This window comes from Eubalaena glacialis, chromosome 11 (assembly GCF_028564815.1).
Source record: "Eubalaena glacialis isolate mEubGla1 chromosome 11, mEubGla1.1.hap2.+ XY, whole genome shotgun sequence".
NCBI lineage: Eukaryota > Metazoa > Chordata > Mammalia > Artiodactyla > Balaenidae > Eubalaena > Eubalaena glacialis.
The window spans coordinates 10,523,994-10,537,452 of NC_083726.1; the positions used below are offsets into that span (position 1 = coordinate 10,523,994).

At 58.8% G+C, this 13,459-nt stretch overlaps 1 protein-coding gene across 1 annotated transcript; it reads left to right on the forward strand.

Annotated features, from left to right (window-relative positions):
* The first annotated feature begins 1,355 nt into the window (after positions 1–1,355).
* SOX10 (SRY-box transcription factor 10) lies at positions 1,356–9,802 on the forward strand. The gene is made up of 3 exons (XM_061205378.1): positions 1,356–1,804; positions 6,425–6,693; positions 9,099–9,802. Exons 1-3 carry the CDS (start codon positions 1,371–1,373, stop codon positions 9,800–9,802), a joined length of 1,407 nt encoding a protein of 468 aa, XP_061061361.1. The 5' UTR covers positions 1,356–1,370.
* The last annotated feature ends 3,657 nt before the right edge of the window (positions 9,803–13,459 follow it).

Sequence of the window (13,459 nt, forward strand, 5' to 3'; positions counted from 1 at the left end):
AGTGAGAGGGGACCAGGGGTCAAGCTGGGGCATCTGCACTGGGCAGGGGGTGTGCAGCTTCTCCCCGCCCCACCAGGTATGGACCTGCAATCTTCCTCTCTTGCTGTTTAAGGTGAGAAAGAGAGGGCAGCCCGGGTGCGGGCAGGAGGTGGGGTGAGACAGGCTGGCACTCAACGAGAGGTCTTAAGTGAAGTGACACAGGCCAGCGGCCCCACATGTGACAGAGGCTTCACCTGCCTTCTCCTCATTCCTCCCCAATCCTCTGCCAACTGCCCATCCCTCCACCTGAGGCAGAGGTGGGGGGTCCCAGTTGAGCCCAATTTTCCTTCAAGCTACAGGTTGTGACCCTGCCCACCTGCATCCATTGGCTTTCCTGGCCTGACCACCCCACTCCTACACCTCCCAGGATGGGCCTGGGGCAGCAGCGCAGGGAGCGGGAGTCGGGGGGGGGCCTGGCGGAGGAGCCCTGAGTGTTGGGGATGAAGGAAAGCGCTGGAGGCTCCACCTTCTGCCCTTCCCTCCCTCCCCTCCCCCTCCCCCTCTCCCCCTCCTTCCTTCCCCAGCCCTCGGCAGCAGCTCAGCGCTCAGTCAGTCTCAGGCTGTCCGGCCAGGGTGGTTGGTGGTGAGGATTCAGGCTCCGTCCTGACAAGGCCGTGGCCTGAAGCTCAGGGCCCCCAGCCCCTCCCTCCCAGCCCACCAGCGTCCCCCACCCAGCCCCGAGCTGGACCGCACACCTTGGGACACGGTTTTCCACTTCCTAAGGACGAGCCCCAGACTGGAGGAGAGGTCCGAGGTGAGTGAGTGCGCAGCCCGCTCCTCCCTTCCGGGGCCCAGGCCTGGGACCCTGCGGTGGGGAGTGGGGTGGCGAGAGGCTGACACCCGCATCTGCCCCCCACGCAGCTCCTCTAGGCACCGTCGGGGGCAGGCTCAAGGGAAGAAGGAAAGGTGAGAGAAAAGGTGGGAAATTCCAGGAGCCAGGATTAGAGCAGAATAAAGAGTCCGTTTTTCTTCCTTTCCATCAACAAACCTCCACCCAAGAGGAGGTTTAAAAAAAAAAAAAACCCAAACCCACCCACACCAAGAGACGGTTGGGACCAGGTGGCGGGAAGACACGGAGGCGGGAGCTAGGAGGCCGAGCCAGGGTCTGGCATGTGCGCGGGGCCCAGGGTCTGCGGTGGGTTTAGGGGGAGCCGGGCAGACGCCACCTCGGGGCTGTGCCTGCGTCGCGTCCCTCGCCGCGCCGCCGTCGGGGCTGCGCGCACGCCTCCCATCGCACCCGCCTTCCCGTCCAGGTGGGCGTTGGACTTTTCGCGAGGACCCCGGCGGCGGGCCCCGGGGAGGCGGCCGAGGCGGCGGCGGCCGGGGGCGACATGGCGGAGGAGCAGGACCTGTCCGAGGTGGAGCTGAGCCCCGTGGGCTCCGAGGAGCCGCGCTGCCTGTCCCCGGGGAGCGCGCCCTCTCTGGGGCCCGACGGCGGCGGTGGAGGCGGCGGATCGGGCCTGCGAGCCAGCCCGGGGCCCGGCGAGCTGGGCAAGGTCAAGAAGGAGCAGCAGGACGGCGAGGCGGACGATGACAAGTTCCCCGTGTGCATCCGCGAGGCAGTCAGCCAGGTGCTCAGCGGCTACGACTGGACGCTGGTGCCCATGCCCGTGCGCGTCAACGGCGCCAGCAAGAGCAAACCGCACGTCAAGCGGCCCATGAACGCCTTCATGGTGTGGGCGCAGGCAGCGCGCAGGAAGCTGGCGGACCAGTACCCGCACCTGCATAACGCCGAGCTCAGCAAGACGCTGGGCAAGCTCTGGAGGTGAGCGCCCCCGACCCGCCTCCGGGGAGCTCCCGCGGGCCCTCTACCTGCGGGTGGATTCGGGCTAGACGGGCACTGCCTGAGCCTTTCTCCTGGGGCAGCCACCGCCTTGATGGTGGGACTGGAAGGCCAGCTGGGTGCATTGGACCCGCCCTTCCCCCAGTACCCCTTTGTGGTTGCGCTCGCTCGGATCTGCAGCGGCCTAGGCCCGGCTCCCCAGCCGGGGCAGTGGGCTGGAAGGCGCCCCCTCGCGGTTGGAATTCTGTCGGTGGCAGGCGCTCGGGCCTGGGTTTCTTGGGGCGAGAGTGAAGGCGGAAGGGAGGGAAGGCTGGTGGAGGACTCCACACCACAGGGCTCCACTAACCCCTTTCCTACAGGCAAGCCACTCAAGGGTGCCACTGCCACCGGTCAGGGGGATTCGGGGGAAACGCTTGGGAAAGAACTGAAGGCCAGGCTGGAGAGGCAGGGAAACTGAGGCAGCCAGGTAGAGGGCTGGGGGAGTGAGATGGGGGGGCGGGGGGGGCAGACAAGGAATTCAGATCCAGGTCTTTGAAAGGGTGAGGGATGGAGAACTGCTGAGGACAAATCGGCCACTGCAGGGTCTTGTCCTACCCCAGCTGCCTTCTCTGTGCCCTTCTGACCACCCCTCCTTCAGGCCGGGGGCTTCTTCTTCCCCCAGGGACGGGGACACATGGAAAGAAGCCTCCCCCTCCCACCCGGCCCCAGAGCTGCCAGGCCCATCTCTTCCCCTCCCTCCCTCTCCCAGTCCAGGCGCCATCTTCTTTTCCAGGGCCCCACCCAGCAGTGAGTAACCTCCTACCCCTCCAGCCCTAGACCTGAGAGCCCTGGCCAGGAGGAAACGTTGGTGCCTTGCCTACCCAGGGTCCCTCAGAGTCCCAGGTTCTCTGGAAGCAGCCCAAACCTCTGGGGAAAACATCCCTCGAGGAGGAAGTCGGCCTCACCTCAGGTCTGGGGCTTAGGCTGGCCCCTTGGGAATATGTTGTTGACCAGGGCAACCCCGCCCCCCAAGAAGTCCTGGGCAGCTCAGAACGAGAGCAAGGGCTCCAGAAGATGCGCGTCTGCAGAGGTTGCCTGATTCCCCACTGGACTGCCCAAGAGATAGGCCCAGAGAGGCAAAGGGACCACCAAGGCCACGTAACAGCTTGTGGCAGAGCCAGGGCCAGAACCAAGGTCTCCTGACTCTCCGTCCAGCGGTCTTCCCACACACCATCCTTGGTGACAGAAGTGGGTCACGCCTCCACTCTAAGACACGGTCAGGAGGTTATGAGGGTGAGGGCAGAGGAGAGCAGGAGTGAGGAGCATCTGAGTTGCAGAAAGTTTGGGCTTTGTCAGAGGAGCCTGCCACCCTCCTGCTGCTGCTCTCCCCTTGCCGGCCCCAGCACAGTGGAGACTGGCCTAGAAGGCCAAAGGCTTAAGGTGGTGGAAGGAGCAGGAGGGCCCCCAAGAGACCCAGAGGAATTCCCATCCAGCCCCCTGGCCCCGTCCTTGGCCATGTGTTTGCTAAAGGCCTAGTGCTCCTGTCCCTCCCGCTCTCAGCGCTCTGCTCACCCCAGCAGGCGCTGGGCTCAGTGGCCAACCTGCTGCGTGGACTCAGAGGGTCTAACCCTGCCCAGGAGCAGAGGTCAAAGCTAGCTCCTCTGCCCAAGGTCCACCCACACTGTGGCAGGGCTCAGCCAGGCCAGTACCCTTGGTGCCATGGGACAGAGAAGAGCAAGTGAGAGACAGACAACCAGGAGGGAGACAGGCAGACAAAACAGGTCCTGGGGACCACGAGCAGACCACAGTGTGGGCCCAGTGAGGGCATCAAAGCGAGGATGGACACCCTGCTTCTCCCCCATGCCATTGCCAAGGATTTAAAATTGGACCCTCCATTGTCCCTGTCTGTCCCTGTTCCCTTAGCCCAGAACTCCAGGCATGGGCTCCCTCAGAAGGACTTGTTCCTGGCCACCACCCAAGCTGTGCGCACAGGGGCCCAGGGTGCCCCCCAGGGACCAACCTGGGGTGGGGCAATCAGGAAAGCAGGCACTGCTTACTCAGGACCCAACCCCAGACAATGGCAAGGATCAAAGGCTACGCCAACAGGGGGCGGGCTACCTAGATCCTGGGTGGGGGCCCCAGAAAACATCTGTATATGCGCTGGGCTGGCCAGTCTCTCCAGGGGCTCCTCCTGAAATCCTCCCCCCGGCCCAGGCTCATGACTCCCAGGCTGTCAGGAAGGGGTATGGTTATCTGGGCAGAACTGGAAATCAGGGGTCCTATACCTGAGAAGAGAAAGACATGCATACAGACTGTGTGGGGTGCTGCAAGGGGGTTGGGATCAGACACACCAGCGTCCAGGTCCTGGCTTCTAAGTGGCTGGGGGAGCGCCGACAGTCACGCTAACCTTCGGTGCCTGCCTGGGAAAGGACTGTTAGATGTTGTTCACGTGGTGCTGGGCGTATATAGGTTGACCTGCCCGGAGAGAATAATTACAGCAGGCTGGAGCCTCTCCCGACCCCCAGGTCCCTTCCCTGACAGGAGCAGGTGAAGTGGCAGCCAGTGCCCCACCGTGGAAGTCCCCCAGATGGGGATTCCAGTTTGGGTGGGGAACCAGCCTACCCCCTCCCCATCCCTATTCCAGACCTTGGAGACCCAGAGACGAAGTGAAGTGCAGATGAGTACGAGGTTTGTAGTTAGAGCTGTGGTGACTGAGGGCTGGCGCTGGAGTCAAGATTAAGTTTGGGATTGGGTTTATGTGGTGGGGCAGGGCGGGTTTGGGGTCAGGAGAGAGCCTGAACAGAGCCGAGATTGAAGGTCTGGGTGCGGCTGGGTGGTTTGGGGGTGAGGTTAGCATTGGGCTAAAGCTGGCCATCCCCCCACCCCGCCCCCGGGTTAGATTTCTATCGAGGTTAGGGTACTGCTGGGAACCAGCATGGGAGGTGCCAATGGGATACAGTGTTGGAATCTTCCCTCTCTTCTGGCCTGTGCCCCGGCTCCGTGCCCCCTGCCATTTTCGTGCTGATTCACATCCGGTTGCCAGCTGGACAGAGGGCACAGGGAAGGTTTGGGGTGGGAGAGGGAGTGCAGTGTCCCCAGCCATCCTGGGAGCCTCTGTGCCGGGGCCACAGCTGGCTGAGGCGCCCTCACATGCAGCTTCTTCTCCCCTCACCACACACACACCATTGGGCCTGCCCCACCTACTCCCCTGGGCTGGCTGGGGTGGGGGGGGTGGGCACAGCTGGGGTGAAAAAGGCTGCATCCCACTCCCTCACTCCTGAGGCCTTGGTCTGGGGTCTCCATCCCATCACTCAGCTAGAGGGACCCTTGGTGAAAGTTGCACTAGGGCTGGGCCGGGTGGCCTAGAGGGAGGGCAGCCAGGGGAGGCTAAGCTGCAGAGGAATGCCGCTGCCCGCTAGGAGGTGCCTGGTATGACCACCCCCTCCCATACCGGGCAGGGAGGGCTCAGCCTTCTGCTGACTGGGTGAAGAGGGCGCCCACTGCAGGGGGGGCGGGGGCGGGCAGCTGGAGAGAGAGGCCCTTTGGGCCAAAGGACAGAGCTGCTCCCACGGAGTCCCTTATGTCTCGGAGTCTGAGTCTGTGTTCTTTCCCCTGAGCCCCTCTTTGAGGTACCCATCCTGCCCTCCTCACCCTGGAGTAGCCAAGCCCTGAACTCCCCCCGCCCCAGCCCTGGCCTGAGGCTGGAGTACCCCTGCCTGAAGTGGGCAGGGGTACTGTCTTCAGGGGCTGCCTTCCATTGGCTGGGCTTGGACTGGGGAGGAGGTCTGCCTGCCCCTGTCCAGGGTCTCAGAAGAGAGTCTAGCTTCCTTTACCCTCTGTCACCCCCCTGGACAAGGAGATCTGATCTCCCCCAGGAGGCAGTGGCCCCTACATAGTAAGGGACACTCACATCCTGCCCCCTAGGCCCCACCACACTGGGATTCACAAAAATCCGGATTCCAGAGTCGAGGGGTTCCACGCCAGGTCCTCCTGTCCACCCACCCCACAAGCAGCATTAGAATCGCACCTGTTTCTCGAGGTGCCAGTCCCCCATCCCCAGGTCTGGTGCACAGCGCTTCACAGCCATTATCTTGGCCAATCCCACACCTGGTGAAGTAGGTATTATCATCCCCGTTTTATAGGTGAAGAAACTAAGGCTCAGAGAAGTGACTTGCCCACGGTCACACAGCTAGTAAGTAGCAGACACTGGGCTCTTCCCCCTCACCATGCTGCTTCTGTTTGCACACCTCCAGTCCCAGGGAGCTCACCCCCTAACGAGGCAGCCAGCTCCACTTGCAGACAGCTTTGACGATGAGAAAGATTTTCCCTTCCTTGAGCTGAAGGAAGCTCTATGCCTCCCGTAAGCTCTATTCTAACTCCATCCTCAGGGGCTGCCAGGAGCAGCAGGCTGATTCCTCTCTCATACTCCAGCCCCTGAGAGATTTGGGGCAGAGATCACTGCCCTCTGAGGCTGTGGTGCCTTGGGCTCACATGCTCCAGTCCATAAATCAAACGGCACAGCCCCCTGCCCGCTGGGCTCCCCGTCCCGGGGCCTCATTTCCTCCAGGGGAGACACGCATGATGTCTCCCCCTCTGCTGCCTCCCCCAACCACCCCACCCCAGGCTGCTGAACGAAAGTGACAAGCGCCCCTTCATTGAGGAGGCCGAGCGGCTCCGGATGCAGCACAAGAAGGATCACCCAGATTACAAGTACCAGCCGCGGAGGCGGAAGAACGGGAAGGCGGCCCAGGGAGAGTCAGAGTGCCCAGGCGGGGAGGCCGAGCAGGGCAGTGCTGCTGCCATCCAGGCCCACTACAAGAGCGCCCACCTGGACCACCGGCACCCGGGCGAGGGCTCCCCGATGTCAGATGGAAACCCTGAGCACCCCTCGGGTGAGCACGGAGCTGGGAGCTTGGGTTGGGGGAGGCTGGGCGGTGGGGAGAGGCAAAGGCTGGATGGCTTGAGACCCGAGGCTCTGGGAAGGGCTGGCCGGGCTGGGTGGTTGCCCAGCTGGGGTGCAGGGGCCCAGAGGGAGCTCAGTGGGGACTCAGGTGTCAGGGGAGGCGGCTGGGCAAGAGGGCTCTGACCAGGACTGATAGAAGGGGCACTGCTTTGGGGTGAAGAGACCAGTTAAGGAGGCCATGGAGGCCAGTGGGGGAGTTACACCAAAGAAAAGTGGGACAGGACGATTCTGAGAAATGGGAGAGCAGATGAAGGGGAGATCACTGCCTCTTTCCCACCTCCCAGTCTGATGGGGGAGACACGGCATGTGACATTGAGCATGTGCCATGGATGAGCCAGACACAGGGTATCCTGTTTCCTTCTCATTAATGATAATAACAGCTAACATTAATTGAGTACCTACTGTGTGCCAGGCACACATTCAATCACTCTAAACTGTGATGAGGCAGTCACACTCCCTGGGGTCAGACCTCAGCTGTGGCAAATTACTCTCATTTTACAGAGAGAAAACTCTACAGAAAACTGAGAGTAACTTGCCATACAGCTGAGGTCTAAGCCCAGGTGGTTTGGCTCCAGGGCCTCTGCTGGCACCACAGCTGCCTCACTTGTGTTCATAGCATACAGAACACCGTGCTTGGGGTCAGGCACGTTGGCAAGTCTCGGTGAGCAGAGCTCTGCCTTCAGAAGACACGCTCCAAGTACTCCTTTGTGCCAGACCTAGAAGCAGACACCAGGCATACAAACGAGAAGCCATGGTCCCTGGCCTCAGGAGCCCACTCTAGAGGGATGAAAACAACTGAATTAAGTACAGGATGAAACAAGTGCACACAAAGCCCATGAGGGGGCATGACCTCTAGGGAGGAGTCATCGACCTGTCCACCCAGTTGGTCTCCAAAAATACCCAGCTACCCACCAGACTCTGGTCAAGGAAAGCTTCCAGAAGGAGGCCATGTCTGAGCTGCTTGGTATCATCTTTGTTTTACTGATAAGGAAACTGATGAGAAGATAGGGGGTCTGCCCAGGGTCACACAGTAAGTGACAGAGCCAGGATTCAAACTCAAAGTCTAGACACTCTGGCCAGCACAGGACTCAGCATTGCCTCTGGTCTGATGGAGGCACAGGCCTGCCGTCAAGGAGCGTCGGTTTCCTAGACCATGAAACATGTTCTCTCTCCGATGGGATCCTCAATCCAGCCATTCCACCCTCACACTCCTTCGGAGATTCAGGGACACAGACACACCAGAAGACCTTGGACCTTGTACAGAACAACCAGCTCACTATATTACTGTGGGCCTGGGCTTTCTCTTCCCCTTCAACAGCTCAGCTACTCCTCCTCAGTGACACCTTCCCCGTGTCCCCAGGGCAGGGTGAGCAGCTTCCTGCACTGGTCCTCTGAGCCCTTCACACATCCCCTCATCACAGCACTTCGGCTGCTGCCCTCTAGCCATGTGTGGGTCCCTGGATCTCCCCCAAGACTAGGAGCTTGTGCAGACAAGGACCCATTTGATTTACGTTTGTATCCCCTACGCCTGGCACAGTGCCTGGCACTTAGCAGTGCCCCCTAAGTGTTTGCTGAATGAATATGTGAATGAGCAAATGGACAGACAAAGGAACCGGGTAGTGCAGGTCACTTATCTCATTGCTCTCCTGAACAGGCAGGGAGAAAGCTGGAGGAACAATGGGACAGCGCAGTGTGTGATGGGAGTTGAGAGCATGGTCGGGGGCACTGGGTCAGAGGGAAGGTTTCCTTGAATAAGGGGCACTTGAGGTGGCCTTGGGAGGATGGAGGGGGTTGGAGGTGACACATCGCTGTTCAGGGCCCAGGGCTGGAGGAGGCCCAGGCAAGCCAGCAAAAGTGATGAAGGCGGGAGAGGCCAGCAGAGGGAGCGGCCAGCAGAGGCTGAGTGTGCTTAAGAGAGAACAGGCGAGCCCAGACCTACAGGCCAGACCCCATCGGGCTCAACAGTTAAGGAACAATGGGAGCAGGGAGGGAAGCCAAGTTCAGCTGGTGTGAGGAAGAACTTTCCAGTGGGAAGGGCTTCTCAAAATGAAGCAGGCCTCTCCAGGAGGTGGGTGACATGTGGGAGTCCTATTTTGGTAGGAGACAGGACTCATTCCTAAGATTGGGGAATTTCATAAATAACTGGAGATCAACCCAAGATCATTACATAATTACATGCCACCTCGGGCTGCCCAGACATGTAAAACTTACAAGGTCATGCAGTGATCAGTCCCTCAGCCTCTGGAGGCATCTTGTCTGAAAGTGAACCATCAGAATCCTGCAGCCTCTGACCTCGGTTCCTGCTTTCTCTCTCTCTGTCTCCCTACCCCGCAGGCCAGAGCCACGGCCCGCCCACCCCTCCGACCACCCCAAAGACAGAGCTGCAGTCGGGCAAGGCAGACCCCAAGCGGGATGGGCGCTCCATGGGGGAGGGCGGGAAGCCTCACATCGACTTCGGCAACGTGGACATCGGTGAGATCAGCCACGAGGTAATGTCCAACATGGAGACCTTTGATGTGGCTGAGTTGGACCAGTACCTGCCGCCCAACGGGCACCCGGGCCATGTGGGCAGCTACTCGGCAGCTGGCTACGGGCTGGGCAGCGCCCTGGCTGTGGCCAGTGGACACTCTGCCTGGATCTCCAAGCCTCCAGGTGTGGCTCTGCCCACGGTCTCGCCACCTGGTGTGGATGCCAAAGCCCAGGTGAAGACGGAGACCGCGGGGCCCCAGGGGCCCCCACACTACACTGACCAGCCGTCCACCTCGCAGATCGCCTACACCTCCCTCAGTCTGCCCCACTATGGCTCTGCCTTCCCCTCCATCTCCCGCCCCCAGTTTGACTACTCTGACCATCAGCCCTCAGGACCCTATTATGGCCATTCAGGCCAGACCTCTGGCCTCTACTCGGCCTTCTCCTACATGGGGCCCTCACAGCGGCCCCTCTACACGGCCATCTCTGACCCCAGCCCCTCAGGGCCCCAGTCCCACAGCCCCACACACTGGGAGCAGCCAGTATATACGACGCTGTCCCGGCCTTAAAGAAGGCCCTGTCACCACCACCCTCGCCCTGCCCCTTCCCCCAGCCCTCGCGCCCTGTTCCTCGCCCATCTCAGGCCCGGTGGCGGCTGTGGAGGCAGCTGCAGAGGCTGACAGCTGAGGGAAGGCCTTCTGTCTGGCCCACTGCCTTTGATGACCCCACCCCGTCCTATCCAGACTCCAGCCCAGGCACAGCCCTGGGTTACTCGGCTGGGCAGAGGAGAAGGAGGTTGCTTGTTGCCCCAGACTGAAAAACGAGGGGCTGCACCTTCCCCCCAGGAATGACCCTCGATCCCAGGATCTGAGCAGGCCCTGCTCACCCTCCTCTGGGAGGAGGGGAAGCATCCAGGGTCGGATGGGAATTGGAGGCCTTGCCACTCCTGTGCCCATGTTTCCTCTTTCGTGGGCAATAAGGGGACTGACATAACCCGTGCCACCCGTGCCATGTGCCTAAGAGCAAGGCCAACCAGAGACCTGTGTCAGTGCCTGCAGCAGGCTCCGTCTGCCGCTCGGTGGCTGAGGACAGTTCTGAATAGCCTCGAGGGAGAGGGGGTGGGGTGGGAGCTCAGAGGGAGGTCTCCTCAACCCTTCAGTGCCCCCTCCCCTCCTGAACACAGGAAGGAATTGGCACAGAGGCCCCCGGATCCAATTTCATGCCAGTAACCTCATTCTTTGTCTAATGGAGAAAGAGGGCCCAGGTCCTACTTCACTACAAGCTCCCAGACCTTGAGGCACATCCCAGGAGATGAGGAGGCAGGGACCCCAGGAAAGGATTCGGAGACAATTCACAGAGCCTTCCTCCCGGCTCCCCGCCAACTCCCTCTCCCCTCACCAGGCTCTGTGGCCCCTGCTCTGTCAGCCCCAACTCCTTGGGCTTCCCAGAGTTATAGGCTGCTCAGGCCCAAACCCTCGGCTCCAGGGGGAGACCCAGGGCCCAGCACCCGGGTTGCTGGCAGCAGGCTGAAGACACTAAACTCCTGACATGTACATTCTGCCCTGGCCTTTTGCCCTTTGCCTCCCAATGGTATTTGAATAAAGTATGTAGCTCTGTTCTGCCCCTATTTTCCTGTTCTGCAGCCCCCCAATCCACATGTAACTCATTACTGCCCCCCCTCTTATTTATCTCAGTAGCTCCCTCTCACCCTTCCCCTCTGCTAGGTACTCTAGCCCCTATTAACTCTGCATTAAGCATTCTACATAATAAAATTAAAGGTTCCGGTTACCTGCTTGGTGGGCCTGACCTGGCCTGTCTCTTGGTCTCTTATCCCTGTACCTGTGCTTTTTCAAACACTTTCTGAAAGTGGCTAGGGGTAGAATGCAAAGAAAAGACAATCCAAAGGTCTCCTCTCTCCCAGTGCAGCAGGTTAGAACAACTGGCATCGCAGTGGGGTCAGTGTGTGCTCAGAACTGAGGCCTCAGATGGGAGCTCTGCCCCCAGCCCAGCTGTGCCCACACTGCAGGTGGGCCACTTGCTGACCCAGCTGGAACTCAGCGAGAGCGCCTTCCAAGCAGCCCTTTCTCGCCCAGCAGAGAGGGGGCCTTGCAAAGAATTCAAGGAACAAGTATTTGAAAGGTAGATCAGGCCTGATGTCTTGCTGTCTGCAGCCAGCAGGCCTCGTCCTTTAGGATGGGTGGATGGGCCTTCTCTCACTGTACCCTCCACTTGCCACCTCCCCCAATAACACACACACACACACTTGTCCAACACCAGGATCTAGCCGAGTCCTCGTAGCAGCTGCCGTCTAAGTATAAACCAGGATGGCAGACGTGCCATCTAATCCTTCAGGGCTTCCTCCCCAAAAGCTCTTTGCTCAGCGCAATTCCAACCTGCACTCTGGCACCAGGAGCTCCTCCACCTCAGGGACAGGGGAAACCTCTTCCCCTCTTCCCCATGCTCCATTGATAGACACCTCCAATGGCTGGAAGTCCTTCCTTACACTCAGCTCATAGTAACAGTAATAGCTACCATGTACTGGGTGCTCCCTGGCCAAGTGCTTTATATCCTTCAGGCCTATGAGGGAGTGGGTCCAATCGTTATCCCCATTTCCCAGACGGGGACCTGACACTTTGAGAGGTGGGTGCTAAGAAGTGCTGGTGCAGATTTTGAAGCCAGCTGACTCCAAAGCTTGCACCCTTAACCATCTCTTCCACCTGCCCTACTTCCGCTTGTAATCTGAAGCGATGCTTCTTTCACGGCTCCAGACCAGCATCCCCAGATCTTGTATCTATTTCTTCTGTCTGTGGGCTCCAGCCCCTCACCTCCCAGTCAGGACCTTGGGCGGGGTAGGGGGCACCAAGAACTAGCCCAGTCCTCCCGAGTGGCCAGACTGCCACCTGGAAGCTATGTCATGCAAGCTCTTCAGGCCACTTCGCCAAAACCGCTGGCTCCCATGAAGCGGAGTGGTAACTACAAACCCCCGCTCTTGTAGATAAAACCTGCGGCCAAGTCAGACCACCTGTATACAAGTGGTTTTCTAGTGTTTTGTTGATGTTGTTGTGTTGTAGATAAATGCAGGATTTTATATTGATCTTTAACAGATTTCATCTTGTTGCATCTGACCATTTCCCCACCTATATTAAATCCTTCAGAATTCTGAATCCAACTTATAGTTCTCCTGAGCTTTATGTCTGAAACTTGAATATCCTCATTCAGGTCACTAATGAAAAAAGGTTGGAATGAAGAGGGACATGCCCTGTGTACACCACTAAAAACCTCTCCATCCATTCTATTATCTATACTCTTAGGGAAAAGACTGTCCAATCAATTCTGAATCTAATTTTATCACCTTGAAGTACACGCTTCTCCATCATAGCCGCACAGAAAGACTGCCTGATGCCTTGTTAAAATCAAGGTTCACTGTATCTGTGGCATTCTTCCAACCTACCAGACCAGTAACCATTGAAAAAAGAAAATTTGGTTCACTTGGTGATATTCTTAGAAACCCTATGCTAGCTCCAGGATCTTTTTATTATCCAAGTGTTTTCAAATATGCAATAGCCTATTCTAGAATTTAGTTAGGGATCAATCAGTACCAACCTTATGTGCTCTTAATTCTTACAACCCACCCTTTCCCTCTACTGACAAGCAGGACATTAGTCCATTTCTAGTCTGTTCAGTATTTCCAGTCTCCTGTGCTCAGTGGGATTGTGGACATGGAGCGGGCAGGGCAGGTGGGAGGGGCTGCATCAAGAAGATGAAATCACCACCTCCAGGACCTCGTGAGGCTCACTGGAAAGTCACTGGGGATACGGGAGAAGGGGAAATGGCCCAAAAGAACAAATAACCTGACAGAAGTCGGGAGACCTGGCTTGTGCTCATGCCTTAGACCTGAGATTCTGGATGAGCTCAGGCCTCAGTAAAGTAGTGGCTCCACATGTAAACAGAGAAGGGACAGGTGTATCTGGAGAGGGTTGAGGAGACTATGCCCTGGCCTGGCCAGCTGAGCAGGAAGGGGCTGACTCCGTGAAAGAGTAGCAGAATGGGAAGGGGGAAATGGGAGGAAAAACACCCCTTTCTCCAACTCCTCTACACCCTATCCCCTAAGGGTTAACCCCCTCCCTCTCCCAGCCGCTTCTCTCCTCCTCCACCCAAGCCCCATCTCCCTTTAATCACATCTGATACTGAGCGGCCCAGCAGGAACAAAGAGACCATTTAGAGAA